General features: G+C 38.3%; 1 protein-coding gene across 6 annotated transcripts in view; it reads right to left on the bottom strand.

Annotated features, from left to right (window-relative positions):
* Window positions 1-18,220, bottom strand: part of SYT16 (synaptotagmin 16) — a 251,894-nt gene that overhangs the window by 149,245 nt on the left and 84,429 nt on the right. For 2 of the 6 annotated variants that reach the window (XM_045060027.1, XM_045060028.1), the window contains exon 1: window positions 8,749-9,333. The exons of 1 other annotated variant lie outside the window; for it this stretch is intronic. In XM_045060027.1, coding sequence (XP_044915962.1) covers window positions 8,749-8,860 — 112 coding nt within the window. In that variant the 5' untranslated portion in view covers window positions 8,861-9,333. Of the gene's footprint in view, window positions 1-8,748; window positions 9,337-18,220 lie in introns of those variants that run through there. 3 more of the 6 variants (XM_023255752.2, XM_023255751.2, XM_023255750.2) reach the window with 3 other exon arrangements.

Raw genomic sequence — 18,220 nt, 5'->3', positions numbered from 1 at the left:
GTTTGCATTCATTCATTAAACACTGACTCATTGCCTCCTATGTACCAAGTGTTGAGACACTGAGTAAACAAAGACAATGCAGAGGTGGCGGGACCATCAAACAGTTCTAAAGACCAGGGAGTAACATCAGCTCTGCAAGTAAACTGAGAATGGGGGCAAAAGAGAAGTGGGAAGGTCAGGGTATTAGTTTCCTTCCTATTGCTGCTTTAACAAGTTATTGCAAACTTAGTGACTTAAAACACAGATGTGTTATCTTCCAGTTCTGTAGGACAAAAGTCCAAAAAGGGTCTCTCTGGGCCAAGATCAAGGTGTCAACAGAGCTGCCTTCCTTTCTGGAGGCTCTAGGGGAGAATTCGCTACCTTGTCTTCTGCTTCTAGAAGCAGCTTGGATTCCTTGGTGGATGGCCCTTTCTTTCCCCATCAGAGCCAGCAAGGGCAGATCAAGACCTCCAGGCACACCACTCTGAGCTCCACTTCTGCTTCCCTCTTCTATTTGTGTGGACTTTTGTGATTATATTGGTCCCACCTGCATTATCCAGGCTACTCTCCGTATTTTATAAGGTCAGTTGATTAGCAACCTTAATTACCCTTTGTCATGGAACCTAACACATTCACAGGCTCTGGGGATTAGGATATGAACCTCTTGGGGAGGGGCGAGTATTATTCTGCCTATACAGCCAATTTAAAAATCATTACATTGATCCAAAGGAGAGCCTGAAGGATGGCAATAGCAATTCAAATGGGGTAGAAAAGGCAGTTCCATCAGATAGGAGGTTGAAACCTCCAAGGTTTGGTAGCCAATCAGAAATGGGGAGTGAGTTGGAGCCTAAGTGGCAGATGGAAGCTGTTACCACTCGCAAAGACAGGAAACACATGCAAGGGACCAGCTGACAGAGAAAGATAGCAATGTGGATGCATGTGGTACTTGAGGGACTCATGAGACGTGAGTAGACATTCCCAGTAGCATTTGGCTCTGTGAGCAGATGGTCTGGAAGGAGGTCTGGACTGGATAAAAAGAAGTGAGATACAGCAGCACAGAAAGCTCCTGGATGAAGCAAAAGAGATAAGCAGGGCAAACTGTCTGCTCTAGCATGAATCACATGGAAAGAAGTCTTTCTTTAGGATATCTTCACTTTGTACCCAGCGTCCACAGGTAAAGAATGTTAGATGTGAGCACTACACAGGGCAAGAAGGATTATTCCCAAGGTGGATTAACCAAGCTGGCCCCCTTCTCACTCAAGTAAATCCATAGGAAAAACTGCCTTATGTTTCCAGAAATTCTAAAGTACTCCTCTAAGTTAATGGCACCACATAACTGCTTTATATATAATTCAATCTGGTGAACTGAGTTCTACAAAGACTGTGGTATATTTTCAGAAGTCTTAACTATTTTTTTTCAGAAAAAAAGAAAGAAAGGGGAAAAAAGGCAATTAAACAACATTTGAAAACATTTAAGATACCAGAAGTTTTAAATCACTCTTACAGCTAATTTGGGGAATGCTTTTTAGAAGTACTCATGGAGAAAACTAAGAAAACCCATTTGATCACCCAAAGCCACATTTCAGGCTTCTCATAACACATATTGACCAGGTACACAAATGCTCTATCAATGCAGTGGTAACATAAATCTGATATATTTCAGACGTGCCTTCGCTCTAAATCAGGGAGCACAGAAAAAAGAAAAAAAAAGTGTTTAAAAAATAAAAAAGTATTGGTCGTATCAGTTTTGGTTTTGTCTAACTACTACTGAAGCAAATATTCTCCCCTGAAACATTTAAAGCCCAGAAGGAGGGATGTGGGTAATATTTGGATCCAGAGAGGTCCTAAGAGTGAATTCAACAGCCTCTTAAACATGAGGCCACTGAGGAAAAGAATTAATGACTTGCCCAAGGCCACTTTATGAATGGCCCAACTCCCAGGCTAGTCTTCCTCACATGGCCTCTGAATTTGTCTTTTTCACCTGCCCAGTACATTCTCTTCTTCATACAACACACATATTTCATCTATTCCTGTCCATCTCACTGTATGAAATCATAGATACCTAGAATTTTCTTTCCTCATTTCATATCCACCACTCAAACCTCCAGTGACTCCAACAATGTTTGTGTGGTCTGCCAAACCTGAGAGGTTAGTGAGCAGGCTTGACTAGAAAACTAGTCACAGAATCTGCTCGGCCAGTTATTTTTTTTATGTTTTTATGTTTATTTATTTATTTATTTTGAGAGAGAGAGAGAGAGAGAGAGAGAGAGAGAGAGAGAAAGCAGGGGAGGGGCAGAGAGAGAGGGAGAGAGAGAATCCCAAGCAGGCTCCATGCTATCAGTGAAGAGCCCTATAAGGAGCTCAATCCCATGAACTGTGAGATCATGACCTAAGCCCAGATCAAGAGTCAGTCAGAGCCACCCAGGTGCCCCTGCTCTAACAGTTCTTACAGAGAGATACTGAGCACATCTAGGAGAGATGGCTACATAACTAATAATCAGAAGTTTCTTCACTAGTAGTCTCTGAACCACTATTCTGTTGGGCCTCAGAATGGATAGAAAAGCAAAACTAAGCCACTGTTGAGCAGGCAAAGCAGCAAAAATTTGGTTAGCATGAGGATTTTTCATAGACATTTAGCAATGTTCTTCCTCCATGGTACAAAGTACTTCCCCACACTCACAGGTTGTTAGTAATGACTATGCACACAGGAAGTGTCAGGCTTCTGTCTATTAAATCTCCATTCTTCCTGCAGGAGACAGTGCTTTGACATGTGCTTTTATCCTTATTTATGTACTTATCCTCATTATCATGTTCCTGATAACAAGCTGTATTCTTTCTACACACTAGCCTCCAAAGAAAGCAATGCTCAGTTCTTAACCCAGGTTATTAAAAAAAATAAACAGACCCCTCCAGTGTACCTTTGAATGGAGGAATGGCCAATATCTACAAACATGAGCCAATCTTACAGAAAAAATACCAGCTTTGCAAACTAGAACAAAATGTAATTGCCACCACCTTCTCCTGCCAATCCCGGGAAGAGTGGCCTTCTCACCTAGAAGTAAAAGATTCAGGTGTCCTCAAATGCCAAACCATGTTGTCATCGGATTTCTGGGGACTATAGATCACTAATCCTTGCATACACCTGGCTGGGTAATCAGACACATAGAAAGTAGGCTAAACAGAGGCTGTATCAAGGGCAAAGTTTGAAGGGCAAGTTTAAAACTTGACACAAGCAGAGAAGTGAAACTTTGGTTATATACTATCTTCCTGCAAATTGCTGCATAGTGAACAGTTTTCTAACACCTACTTCCCTTAGGGTCCCTAAATGTCCATTCCTATCTCCAGTGACAAGAGGGCAAAGCAATGCAGTCCTACTACAGCTCTGGTCAACTTCCTCTCTCTCCTTTCTGGCATCCCTCCACCTCCAGCCTCCATCTAGCTCCAACTCCTAACCTCCCTCTGTTTCCCATCACAGTCAGACGAATTAACATGACACAGATCCACCAGGGGTTAAACCCTCAGCCATCAAAAATTCCCAAATTAATTCAGAATAAAACATAATTTTAATAGATTAAATACCAATTTTACACCTACTATGGTTCATATACTACTTTCAAAGAAAACCGTCCCCCTTCCCTTAAGACACCAACGTTAGCCCAAGAGTTGTTGACAACTCACCTGGCTCTGTGGAACATTCACAACCACAAAGTAGGTTAAACCAGGTATGGTATTTCCTTGAGAAAGAGTTGATTCAGTAATTGCTTCAAGGCTACCTAAATATTCCTTGAAAATGCACCCATACTTCCCCTTCTTCTAACTCAAGGTTATTAATTTTTTCCTAATTCTAGGTCCTAATATCTTTTTACCCTCTTTGGAGTGAATAATGCACACTCCAACTGCACAAAACATCTCCCGTCTGAAAGGGGTGAAGGAAATTTAGATGCTTATGTGAGTGTGAGAATCACCAAAGGAATGTTTGCTAAAGAGGAGGTAGAGAAACTGGTCTGACTCACCATGATAGCTACTGCAACCTTCTGCCTGACTCATTCAATAATTCTTTCTCAACTTCATAACCACCTGTTCAGTGGCATTATTAGTTCTCTCTTTATGAGCAAAATTATCTTCCTGATAAATTTGCTCCAAATTTTTATTCATTTCCTATTGAACCGTAAGTAACTATTCCCTTTAGGGAACAGATGTAATTTGCTGTCCTGGCTAAACTCAGACTCTGTCCATAAATATTTTGCTAATCATAAGAGTGCTTTGTTTCTCTCATTGGTGCCTACAGCCCCTATAATGAAACACAAGTTCAAGATCACAGCCAGGATTTTGATGGAGACAAAATACCTAGTCTCCCATGAATATCATAACATGGAAGCAAAATACATTATTTCCCAAATATTAATCACTCATTTCTTCACTGAATAGCTCTATAGAGCTTCAGGCTGAGATAAAGCCACACTTCCAGGAATTTAAGTCCTGGAGGATCACAGAAGGTCATAAGTAAAACTGAATCCAGGAAAAGTAACTGAGCTGTTACTCTGTGAAACAAATCAGGTGAAATTATGTGGCATGAAGGGCCATTATTGTTGAGTTGTAATAGATTTTAAATACTCCCACTTCATACAAAAGAAGTCATTTAAGTACAGCTGAGAAATTGTTATAGGATGTCTAATTAGTCTATTTTCCCTGGCATTTTATTTTCATAAATACTTTTGAAAAAAGTGTACAAACTCAGAGTTATAAGCCTCAGCACAGTGGTTCCAATCTCTGGAACTAAGAATCCCCTTCAAAACTGATAAAGGCTTTCAATTATCTCCCAGAAGAGAAAAATACACAAACAAAATTTTGTAAATCCATTCATAGAATGTATTGGCATTCCCCTAAAATCCATCCCCATAAAACCTTCTGAGGTCCTCTGCTTCAGAGGTAATATCTGGCCCATGCTTAGGTCCACTTCTTCTATTAAGCAAACACAAAAACAATTCCTCTTTCACAATTACAGCTCTTCTAAAAATTGGTAGGTGCTCTCCTTGCAAGTGGCCTTCATCAGACATTATTTTTACACTCTTTTATTTTCCTGGTCACACTCATCTTTTCCCAAAGCATAGACAAAGAATGTTCTGAAAAATTAAATGGTATGCCTCAAACTGAATTAAGTTGCCCATCACTGGGAAGGTACAGAGACTGGATACTCACTTGTTAGGGGTATGGTAGAGGGTATCCAAGAATCAGAAGGGGAATTGGAATACATATCCTCTGAAGTTCACTCCAATCTGAGATTTCATGATTAATTCATACTTTGATGCCTTCTATGTCTTTCACTGGGTGGCACTAAAGACTAAATACTATGCTTCCCATGAAGTTCAACCAGGAAAAGCATGTATTCTACTTTCATTGTGCACATTAATTCGGGCAGGATCAACCTTATTTTACTTTCTAGCATCTGTTATCTCAATTTTTTGGAAGACACAACTTAAACTCCTACTGAGTCCTAAGTTAACTAAAACCCCTATATCTTCTACACATGTGCTGTTAAGTCACATCACCCACCATTGTTGACAATTCATTTATTCAATTTGCTCATTTAGGCAATATTCTTTTATTGATAGTCTAGCCAATATTGAGGGAGAGAAAGTCTCTGCCCTCATAAACACAATGGTGTTACACAATTTGAACCATGACTCTAGTCCTTGAATTTTCAAGTTTTCCACTCTTGTGAAATATCCACAATGATGAAGAAAAAACAACTCCTTTCCTTGAAGATAAAACACTAATCATACACAAGCCCTCACAGAGCTTTCAGATAACTCTTTCAGGACTTCACCTTCAAAGTGAGAAATTCTGACTCATTCACTTCAAGTGAAAAGTGAGAGGAATATAATCATTGCATCATAGACCATTAGAGGAAAATAAAGCAAAAATATGAAAGACAGCCATAATAAAGCCTAACCTTGAAATTTTCCTGAGAAGAGAACACATAGGAAAACTGTGCATAGGAAAACTATAATTATATTCTCCCAAAAATCCTGGAGAAGAATCCTTTATTTTTCATCTATTAATGACAATGGGTCTATGTAGTGCTAAATAGTTTCCGAAGTAATTCTGGAAAGTGTTTGTTTTCCACAATTTTAAATGCTGAGAATATAATTAGCTACTTAAATGCAAATGCTAATACATCAGTTTGTGTCCACAGTGAACACTCTTTGCACAACACATGATTTGATACTAATCTATGCCAAGATTTTCTTCCACAATCACAAATTAACTGAAAATGGCCACAGGAATTCCCTCTTTACTGCCAAAAAGCTCTTTTCAGGCTTAACACTTTCCAACCTACACAGGAGGACTCATCCCAGGTATAAAAAGCTGAGGGAAAAGAAAAGGAGGAAGGAAGAAAAGGGAACAATTGAAGAACATCTTACATCAGACACTATCCTAGGCTGTCATGCCAGAGACCACTGCTTTTTCCTAATACCTATTTCTTCCTTCCTCCTTAGGAATAGAACCACCAATTAAAAACTGGGTGAATGGCAGTCCCAGAATAAAGATGGTATTTCTCAGCACTCCCAAAGGGCAGATGAGGCCATATGACTAACGGTTGGCCAAGGAGATACTAACATCAGTCTTAAGATCAACTTTGAGGTGTGCTGAGAATCGTGAAACAAGAAGACAGAAGGAGCATGGGTCCCTGATGAACAAGAAGCCAACAAAATGGCCCCAAACTAAACTACCTGTGGACCTTGTTTAGGTGAGATAGAAATAAACTTCTAACCTATTTAAGGCACTGTAATTTGGGGTTTTCTGTCACTTGTAGCTGAATTTAGGATATAGCAAACTTATTTAATACATGTAATATTTCTATTAGGTAGATATTATCATTACCATTTTGCACAAAAAAACTGAAGAATATTTTTGCTAGGTCCCTCATAAACAAAAGAATCCCATACATGAAAAGAAAACATAGTAGCATAAGAAGCAAGCAGAACATCTTGGTGCAAAAGATAGATAACAGCACTAACTAGATTGTCAAAGAATTTTTTTTACATAAAATATATATGATGGCATCCAAATATTACCTTGGCCTAAAAGTCTCAAATACCCTCAAATATTTTCAAAGACCCACAAATTATTAGGGGTCCTTAGTGTTTTGGTTTAATCATCTCAATAAATAACCTTCACCCAAATGATCCCATCCTCCGTCTTCTTTATTCACTATATTCTTTTTTATCTCCCCAGGACCCTTAGCACAGTAGTAGGTATAACCAAAGGCATTAAAAAAAAAAAAAAAAAAAAAAAAAAGCCATGTGAAGGAACTGTATAATATGCAAAAACCACCACCTCAAATTTTATTTCAAAACACTTTCGGGGCGCCTGGGTGGCTTGGTCGGTTGGGCATCCGACTTTGGCTCAGGTCATGATCTCACGGTCTGTGAGTTTGAGCCCCACGTCGGGCTCTGTGCTGACAGCTCAGAGCCTGGAGCCTGTTTCAGATTCTGTGTCTCCCTCTCTCTGACCCTCCCCCGTTCATGCTCTGTCTCTGTCTCAAAAAAATTAAAAAAAAAAAAACACTTTCAATGTCTTTATACCCCTTTCCTTCCATCCTGATTCAGTATGGACAGTGGTCTTTCATACACGACATTATAGAGGTATTAGCTTTGCTCGACTGAAATTTAACTTTTGAGAGAAACGTTCATTTCTCCAAACCAAAATATATTAATTATGGTCTTAATGAGGAATGTGGTCTGGGGCACCAGGGTGACTCAGGCAGTTGAGCAGCCGACTTCAGGTCAGGTCACTAATTTTGCAGTTTGTGGGTTCAAGCCCCACATCAGGCTCTCTGCTGTCAGCATGGAGCCTGCTTCGGGTTCATTCATATTCATTCATTCATTCATTCTCTCTCTCTCTCTCTCTCTCTCTCTCTCTCTCTCTCCCTCCCTCCCTCCCCTCCCCTCCCCTCCCCTCCCCTCCCCAACTTGTGTGCATGCATTCTCTCTCTCTCTCAAAAATAAATAAACATTAAAATTTTTTTAAAAGAATGTAGTCTTAATAATCACTTTTGTCAACATGGTTTTGAAGTAAGGTCAAATTCCTATTAATAATGTGTTGATTTTGAATCTATATAAAGAAGTGACAGCATGATTTTCAAGAACTTCAGAAAATGTACCAAATACTAGATCTAGATAATTAAGTTGTGACAGTCAAACACTTAAGCTGAAAATTCATTTCCATTCGTCTGGCATAGCTATTTAACTGTACTGCGTTCCAATAATTGCATTAGGATGTTCAGAGGATGTAAATGAAGTTTTCCTTCAGATCTTACTTGGACACCTAGTAGTAAACAATTGCACAACAATTAAGTCAAAGTGTTTGCCCTCACTCGTTGGCTAAAACGCAGGAATGGATTGTCATCTAGTGGCAAGGTCAGAAAGTAAGAAATTTGGAGAAGAGAGGTTTGGGGTCTCTGGAATGATTGTTTGACTTGGTGCAATAAAGCAGAGCAGTAGAAATCAATATAACTTATCACCAAAATCAATGCAGTTCCAACCACATGGCATTTTTTAAAAAGAAAAAGATGAAAGAGCCAGTTGATTTTATTGATATACTTCCTATGAATGAGTTTGTTACCATAGTTCCCATAATTTCTGGCCCAACTCAGAATATTTTTTGTTACCCTAATAATTTTCTATCTAATTAAAAATTTGCAGGAGTCATTTTCTCCCAGCATGCCAGAATAGCAGAAAGAATGGTAAACAAATAATCACTCACCTCTTTCCAACATTAGTTTCATCACCACCAAGAAGAATTTATGAAGCATTTCTTTACTTCTTTCCCCAGCACTAGGTTGAGCCCTAAGTGTGCTCTTTTCTTTTGAGAACATAAACTGTTAAGTACATGCCAGATCGTCTTATTTTAGGCATAAGAACCCTGGGCCCACTTTAAACCAAGGAAAAAACCTCAAAGAAGTACTTGCTTTGGGTAAAATAGTGTTTCATTGAAGCTAAGACGTTCATTGAAACCTGGTTCATTGAAACCAGGTCTGTCTGCTCTGAAGTCTTTTCTCTTAACCACTGTACTGACTGTTTCATCTCACTTCCAATGGGACATGTGCTTTGAGGCTGTTGCCCCACAGGTGACAGACTGGAATCTCTCTTGCTGGGTCCCCCATGTGACTAATAACAACCTGCAGAGTAGCTAGTTGGGGTTAGACAATGTTGAAACAGGAAGAGGCCAAACACAGTGGTTCTTCTATGGCCCAAGCCCCTAACTCTAATCAACAAAACTACCAGGGCTCAGGGAAACAGCCGACAACCTCAGGTGACAGTACTCAATATGGAATGCAGACAGCCAAGGAAGGAATCACGAATGAATATATAAACAGGGCTGACACAAAAGCAAATATTGACACTGCCTACAGAGCAAAGGTTATGAATACTTAATAAGAACACAGAAGTTTCCTGTTACAAAGAATGGGACTAGGAAAACTGCCCCCTCACTTGTGATTACACATAGCCTCTCAGAAGAGAATTTCAGGTGCAGTCAGAATAAGGAAGTGGCTTGTGACCTTTGCAATAAAGGGCGATGATGCTGGACCTGAGTCAAAGGACAAAATCAGCAAAAGGAGAGGGTTCTAAGGCAACCCATTGCTACAGGAACATGAGATGTGTGGTAATGATGAAGCAATACAGAAGCACTTATTTTCTTCAACAAACAAAAAAGTTTTATCAGTGCTTACTGTGCCAGGCTCTGAGGGAACAAAGACGAATTAGTCAGTGTACATTCTCCAGAGAGAGGTAAGAGCAAACACAGATTTAACCAACACATGTTAATTATGAAGCTGGAAGTGAGTACAAAGGGCTGAGGAGACACAGAGGAGGTGCTCCTAAGTCAGAATGGAGCTTTGAGGAGAGTTTTTGGAAACAAGGCTGTTTAGATGTTTAACCAGGTAATTGACAGCACAAGATCTACAGTCAGACTGTAAAGGTTCTACCACTCACTGCTCTGTAAATAAGGCAGACTACTTAACCCTTCTGGGCCTCAATTTCTTCATCTGTAAAATGGAAATAAGAATAGTATCTACTTCATGAGGATGTCCTAAAGATCAAAATTTAGAAAAGAGTCTGGCACATGCAGTAAACAACAAAAGTTACCTAGCTGAATTGCTGAATAAAATAATGAACATTCATTCAACAAATAAATGAATGGATTCAACTATTCAGGGGTGAAGGGAATCACGAGGAAGCCTTTCCTGAATGTCAAATGTCTACAATGCCTATGGGACACACAAGTAAAGATTTCTAGTAGTATATGCAGGTCTAGAGATAGGTCTGGTGCTGGAGATAAAAATTTGAGAATCATCAGGTGGTTGAAGTAATGAGAAAGGATGAGATCATTTAAGAAGAGAGAGAGGACCAAGAGGAAGATTATAACCAAGCACTGAATAGATCAAACATTTAGAAATCAGTAAAGGAAGAGGAGCCAGCAAAGGGAAATAGGGAAGAGGAAAAGTATGTGTGTGGTAATCAGATGAATGAAAGGCAAAGGGACCAGCATCAGCTAAGGCACAGGAACGTGAAATGGCAATGTGTGTATATGCAAGGTTGGGAGAGGGGTGCAGATTACTATGTTCAGTTCTACCTACTGAACTACCTACTATGTTCAGTACTACCTAAGCATAAACCAAGAGACAATGGGAAGATGGAAGATTGAGATAAAAGTAAAGCCAGAAGGTGACAAACCTTATATGTGAAGTCAAGGACTTTGGATGATTAAGAGACTTCAAAAGGTTTTAGCCAGGAGAGGTGTCTGGCCAGGTGTGCATACTAGATAGCTTATTCTGGTAGCTGTGTGGATAACATCTATGGGAGGCAGAATAATAGACGCCCCCCCCAAAGATGTCTGTCCTAATCCCTAAAATCTGTGAATGTTTGTTTACATGGCAAAGGGGCATCAAGGTTGCAGGTGGAATTAAGGTTGCTAATCAGATGACCTTAAAATAGGGAAATTACCCCCCATTTGCAGATGAGTCCAATATAATCACAAGGGTCCTTAAAAGTGAAAGAGAGAATCAGATGAGAAAAACATATAAATGGTAGCATGAGAAAAACTCAATCCACTGTTGTTAGCTTTGAAGATGAGGAAAGGAGCCACAAACTACGGAATGTGGGCAGCCTCTGGAACCTGGAAAAGGCACACACACACACACACACACACACACACACACACACACACACACACAAATCTCCCCCTAGGCCCCCAGAAAAAAAACTTAGTCCTACTGAAACCTTGATTTTATCCCAGTGACATGCATTTCAGACTTCTAAACCATGGAACTGAATGACAAATTTGTGTACTTTTAAGCCACTAAGTTTATGGTAATTTGTTAAAACAGCAATAAGAAATTAATGCAAATGTCCTTAAGAGGTAAAAACACTGAAATCTGAAAAACCAACTGGGAGGCTGTTGCATATGTGCTGAGGAGAGAAGATGAAAGTCTGTCTTAGGAAAAAGGGAACAGGGTAGGAAAGAGAATGGTGCTTCTCTGAACATCTATTGTTTACCTCTTGTGATTATCAACACACCTCTGTCAGATGAATAGGTAGGTCTCTTCATGGAACATGTGTACCACGTCAAAATTAAGATATATCCCTACTGAAGAAAAACTTACCTAACAAACTGAATTGGAAACAAAGGAAGTTTAAAATAGGGATCACCCATAGTCGTGCTGAACCTTTAAGACCACATTCCAGGATCTGTCTTTTCTTCTATGAATCCTCCCATATGTTGTGGTTTTATAACACTTCCAAAAGTTAGAAAAATGTTTTTTATAACTTTTTATTCTCTCCTTTACATTCCTCTGACACTTAAAAATTCCTTGCCTACATGCTTGCAATACTAGTAATTTTCTCTTCCCAGGAGCTACCTTCTGCTTCTCTTTTTTATGCAAGTAATTCATATTCATTTTAGAAAAATTAGAACACAAGCAAAAGAAAAAAGGTAAATCATTCTAATCCCACCCCCTTGAGATAACCATTTTTTTTTGCATTTCCAGAGGTATCTTTGAGAATGTTTTAGTATTTGTACATATTTGTGTATTTTGTAAAAGAATCTTTTTTAAAGAAAAAGTACTCTTTTAAAATGTCACGGTTCCACAATTGTATGGTCAATTAATCTTCAACAAAGGAGACAAGAATATGCAATAGGAAAAAAACAGTCTCTTCACCAAATGGTGCTGGGAAAACTAGTCAGCTACATGCAAAAGAATGAAGCTGAACCACTTTCTTACACCATACCATACACAAAAATAAACTCAAAAGGATTAAAGACCTAAATTTGAGACCTGAAACCATAAAATCCTTGAAGAGAACACAGACAATAACTTCTGACATCAGTTGTAGCAACATTTTTCTAGATATATCTTCTGAGGCAAGGGAAACAAAAGCAAAAATAAACTATTGGGACTACATCAAAATAAAAAGCCTCTGCAGAGCAAAAGAAACAACCAACAAAACTAAAAGACAACCTAATAAATGGAAGAAGGTATTTGCAAATGATATGTCTGATAAAGGATTAGTATCCAAAACATATAAAGATCTTATACAACTCAAAACCAAAAAAACCCCAAATAATTGAATTAATAAGTGGGCAGAAGGGCAAACATTTCTCAAACAAAACAAAACAAAATATACAGATAGCCAACAAATACATAAAGAGATGCTCAACATCACTCATAATCAGGAAAATACAAATCAAAACCAAAATGAGGTATCACCTCACATATCTCAGAATGGTTAAAAAAAAATACAAGGTACATGTGATGACATGGATGTGGAGAAAAAGAAAACTTCAAGCACTGTTAGTGGGAATGCAAACTGGTGCAGCCATTGTGAAAAACAGTATGGAGATTTCTCAAAAAATTAAAAATTACATTACCATATTATCCAATAATTCTACTGCTGAGTATTTACCCAAAGAATGCAAAAACAGTAATTCAAAAAGATATATGCATCCCTATGTTTACTGCAGCATTTTTTTTTACCACAGCCAAATTATGGAAGCAGCCCAATTGTCCATTGATAGATTATGGACAAAGAAGATGTGGTGTGTGTGTATGTGTATATATATATATATATATATATATATATATATATATATATAGAGAGAGAGAGAGAGAGAGAGAGAGAGAGAAATATTACTCAGCCATAAAAAAACAAAGAAATTTTGCCGTTTGCAACAACATGGATAGAGCTATAATTATAGATGGTATAATGCTAAGTGAAAAAATTAGAGCATGACAAATACCATATGGTGTGTCATCTTAGGCAAAATTTAAGAAACAAACAAAGAAAAAGGAGACAAACCAAAAAACAGACTCTTAACTATAGAGAACAAACTGATGGTTACCAGCAGAGGGGTGGATGGGAGGGATGGGTGGAATAGGTGAAGAGAATTAAGAGTACACTTATCATGATGAGCACTGAGTAATGTATAGAATTGTTGAATCACTATATTGTACACCTGAAATTAATATGACACTGTATGTTAACTATATTAGAATTAAAAATGTTTAATAAATTAAAAAAATAAAATTTCTTGCAATATATCATGAATCTTTCAACAAATATAAATAAATATTTGAAATATAATTGTTAAAGGATACTAGGTAGTTCAACATAAGAATATGCCATTATTTTCTCAGTCCCTTTATCACTGGACATTTAGTTTTGTTTTTTCCTTTACACCCTATCTTCTTGTGTACCCCTCCCCCTTTTTTTCATCCAGGTGTTCTCAGACATCACCACTGGTTGCCTTAGGTTAGTCTTGCTGCAGTATAGGGCTCCTACTCCAACAACTGCTCTAGGTAGCTGCCATATCTTCCCCAACTGACTATTGAGATCTCCTGGACCTATCTTAGCAGGATGGCCCTGAGTAATATGGAGGCAAAAGTGTATTTAAAGCAGAACAACAAACTCAACCTTTGTCAACAATGCTAATAATGACCAATGATATATATTAGTCTGAAAATTCTTCAGTGCCAAAGTTTTGGTTACTAAGACTAAAAAATTCCCTACTTTGATACTGCTTATAGTTTATAGTTCCATGTTTGTTTATAATTAGGAAAGCATTACCACATAGTGGTCCTGACTCTTTTTTTCAAGTGGCAAAGGTATCTCAAGTAACTTTAGGCAAAAAAAAAAACAAGTTGTTTCATCATTTAACATTAGATAAGATCAGATCTCAATGCTCAGACAGTACCAAGGTCCCTCTTGACCTTCTGTCTCTATTTTCAATTGTGCTGGCCTTACTTTCAGGTTGAGAGGGTTTCCCCCTATAATGACAGCAGCACTTCCAGGTTCTGATCATTATAGCTCCAAGTCCAGTAGAAGATTGCTCCTTCCTCAATATTTCCATATAAATCTTGGAACTGGCTCTGATTCAGCCACTGGACCACTAGGGTTGTCTACTTATCCCTGTGGCCCAGAGGATGGTTAGGTTCATTGACTTAATTATAGTTGGGTCATAGGCCTCCCATATGGTCAAAGACATCAGGTACAGTTACCAGAAGGAGAAAAATGGATGCTGTGTGAGCAATACCATAGACTTTCATGCAAGAATGAAACTCTCTAGAACAGTGACCTTAACTTTTGGGAGTCACAACCCCTCTGAGAACCTAAGCTCTCTGTGGTAGAAAATGAACAAAAGCACACACAAACACGCATTGGCATAGGATGCACTTGTGGACTGGATATTTATTTCCTTCACTTAGGTTAGAATATACAAGCAGGCTTACAAAGAGTTATGTTTCTCATTTCCATGCAAAAATTAATGGGTATTTTCTGAGCAATATTGAAATAAATCCAAATTTGTCCCCCCCAAAAAAAAGAATCTGCTTAAAGGGGCACTGAGTGGCTCAGTTAAGTGGCCAACTCTTGATTTGGGCTCAGGTCATGATCTCATGGTTCATGAGACAGAGCCCCACGTGGGGCTCTGCACTGAGAGTGCAGAGCCTGCTTGGGATCCTCTCTCTCCCTCTCTCTCTGTCCCTTCCTCCCTCCCTCCCCCTCTCTCTCTTTCTCTCTCTCTCAAAAATAAATAAATAAACAAACTTTTTAAAGATCTATTCAAAGGTAAATTTAAACATGAAGATGGAAATTGACTTAAATAAGAAGGTGAAATTATGAAATGGTTTTGAAATAGAATTTGAGCCATCTTTACTTAAGCAACTCTTCATTTTGATAGCAAGTAGTCCTAAAAAAGTAATGACACACAGCAGCCAAGAATCAAAGCACCCATCTTTCACCTTAACAGACAGACAGGCTTGTATCAAGGAAGAATGCTTCAAGATTTGGATGAATTCATGTTGTGCCATTTCCTTTGTCCTCAAATCCATGAGATCATCTTTGGCAAAGACTGTATCATTGATGCACTGATGTCAGCATGGAAAGGATTAATAATCCATGCTTCAATATAAAGGTCTTCCAAGTAGAAGCAACCTTTAAGCTAATTCTGCAGTATTCCCAGAGGTCTGTACATTTCTGCTCGTTGGAAGATCAACTAACAGGGCATAGTCACACTGGACTTCATCACACAGGAGCAATTTTCCAGCAATGGAATTCATATAGGTATCTACTTCCTTTACAGTGGCAATCGGATCAAAAAAAACATCCATCATGGTGAGCTGGGAAATAAAAATATATATCTAATCATTATATGTATGTGTGTGTATATGTACACACACACACACACATACACACACACATTTACAAAAGAAGCCAATAAAGACTTAACTCCTCCTTGACAAATGGTTACAAGTGGGCTTTTTTTATTTCTCTTAAAATACATTAGTTTAAATCTGTACCTATAATTCAGTCAGGTGCTTCAGAAATTTGATGTTAAGAAATTCAAAGAATTTCTGGCAGTAAGGAATTTCATACTGTGGTCCTATTTCATACATATATAAAACATAGATATATATAAAACACATATACACATGTAAACATATATATTATATATGTTAGATAATGCTTTTAAACTTAAAAAACTATCATCTTAGAATATAAGTTCCATGAAAACAGAGTCTGTTTTCTTTACTGCTATATAACTCTTAGCCAAATATCTAAAGCCATGTTCCGACATCAGTTTTCTCATGAAGAAGGCTGATATTTTGTCCAGCCATTTTACTGTCTGTTGTGCCCTATTTATAAAATTCAGAACATGACAAGAAGGGGTGTTATTTAATATGTCCCACAAACCATAAATCTATGAAGAAAAAATAAGGTTTAGGCACAGAGAATGATGAGGTTTTCTTCCTCATCACTTCCTGACTAAGTGATCAGGAACACAGTAAGAACAGAAGGAAGAAATGAGGTTAGGTCAGATCATGTATGACCCTCTATGCAATGGTAAGAATTTGGATCTGATTTCTAGATATGATGAAAGCCATCAGAGGTTTGAGCCAGAGTGTAAACAAAGCCATATTTACAGTTTAACAGGTTTATTTTACTGCTGCGCAGAGAACAGGCTAGAAGGGGCAAAGGTAGATGAAGGGAGATTAGTTAGGAGGCTCTCTCAGTAGTTCAACAGAGGAATAATGGTGACTTGTACCTGGGTGACAACAGTGGAGATAGATATATTTTTAAAAACAGACCAAAGCAAAAATATATGGCTGATAGGGTGGATACAGGATGTGAAGAAAATGGAAGAGTCAAATATGTCTCCAAGTTCTTGGCCTCAGCAACCAGACGGTGTCATTTATACAACCTGGGAAAGTTTTGGAGGAACAAGTGGTAAGAAGGAATCAAGAGGCTGTCTCAGACACGTTCAATCAGAGAGGCTTACTAGACACCCAAGTGGGGATGTCACTTGGATAAATGAGTCTGGATGTCAAGGCAAGACTAGAGATAAAAATGGGGAGTCTTAAGAGAGTACTAAAATAGTATGTATGGGACTGAATGAGATGTCTTCATAAAGACAGGGTGATTCAGCAGCAATACAACACGTAGAGTTTTTGTTTCACCAAAACAAAAAACAGGTATGTTTCATCTGTCTTCATCTGGGTTCAGAGGCCAAGCTTTTCCTTACAGTTGGAGTTTTGCCTGGCAAAGGAACTTTGCTTGGCCCTAAGCTTAATGCTCTCTCAAACTGAACCAAACTTCCTTTACCATCTCAGATAGGAATAGCTTTTAAATTTTCCAAAAAAGATGCCCAAAATAGGAAAAACAGGAGAGGTTATCCCCAGAGATCTGAGTAATTTCATCCATTTGCATGCTAAAGAGAGGTGACCTAACTGATTTTTCCAAGGGCTGCTTCAAAATGTTAGACTTGCCAGTAAATCTGGAACTTCTTCAATTGTGTGTAGCTTCCTTTCCTTGCCTTCCTTCTTTTTGTTTCCTTGCAATAGGCAAGTTTGTAAACAAAGCTATTATGTTAGACAAGTTCAAGTTTTACCCTCTTTTCATGAAGAAGATCCATTTTGCCTTTGTATGCTTTCTGTTAATTGAAGTATAGTTGATGATGTTACATCAGTTTCAGGTGTACAACTTAGTGAATCAACAACTCTATATGTTGTGCTATGCTCACTACAAGTGCAGCTACCATCTGTCACCATACAATGCTATTACAATACCACTATGCTGTGCCTTTTATCTTTGTGACTTATTCATTCCATAATTGGAAGTCTGAATCTCTCACTATCATTCACCCATTTTGCCCATCCTTCTACTCCCCTCCCCCGTGTCAACCATCAGTTTGTTCTCTGTATTTATAGATTTGTTTCTGGAGTTTTTCCCTGTATATTTTCAACATGTGCAGATATAAGATCATCCTTTCAGCTCAATTGCCTGCAAGATTTCTTCACCCCCCAAAAAATGTGCCACCCAAAAAGGATAATCTGATTTTTTTCTCTTTGTCATCTTCAGTTGAGGCTAAACCAAGTATAAATCAAGGCCAGTGTCCATAATCATAACAGGAATGTATATTTTCTTTAACTTGCAACACCAGGAAACTATTTGATTTCAAGACATGAAAATGGCAGTAGTTGCATAACACCTAATAGTATATATCAGCATGCCATTCCCCTCTACTCTTAACTATATGACATTACTTTTTTTCTTAATGACAATCTTATAAGGTGTAATAAGAAGATTTTTGCCAGCCCATCAATCTCCTCAAGGCCACTGACTACATCTTTGGACTAAAGTATAAAATATTGAAGTAAGCCCTTTCCATGGTGGCAAATTGT

Source organism: Felis catus, chromosome B3, assembly GCF_018350175.1.
Source record: "Felis catus isolate Fca126 chromosome B3, F.catus_Fca126_mat1.0, whole genome shotgun sequence".
In the NCBI taxonomy this organism is placed as follows: Eukaryota; Metazoa; Chordata; class Mammalia; order Carnivora; family Felidae; genus Felis; species Felis catus.
Note: the sequence above shows the minus strand (reverse complement) of the source record. Positions and strands in the feature narration are given on the sequence as shown.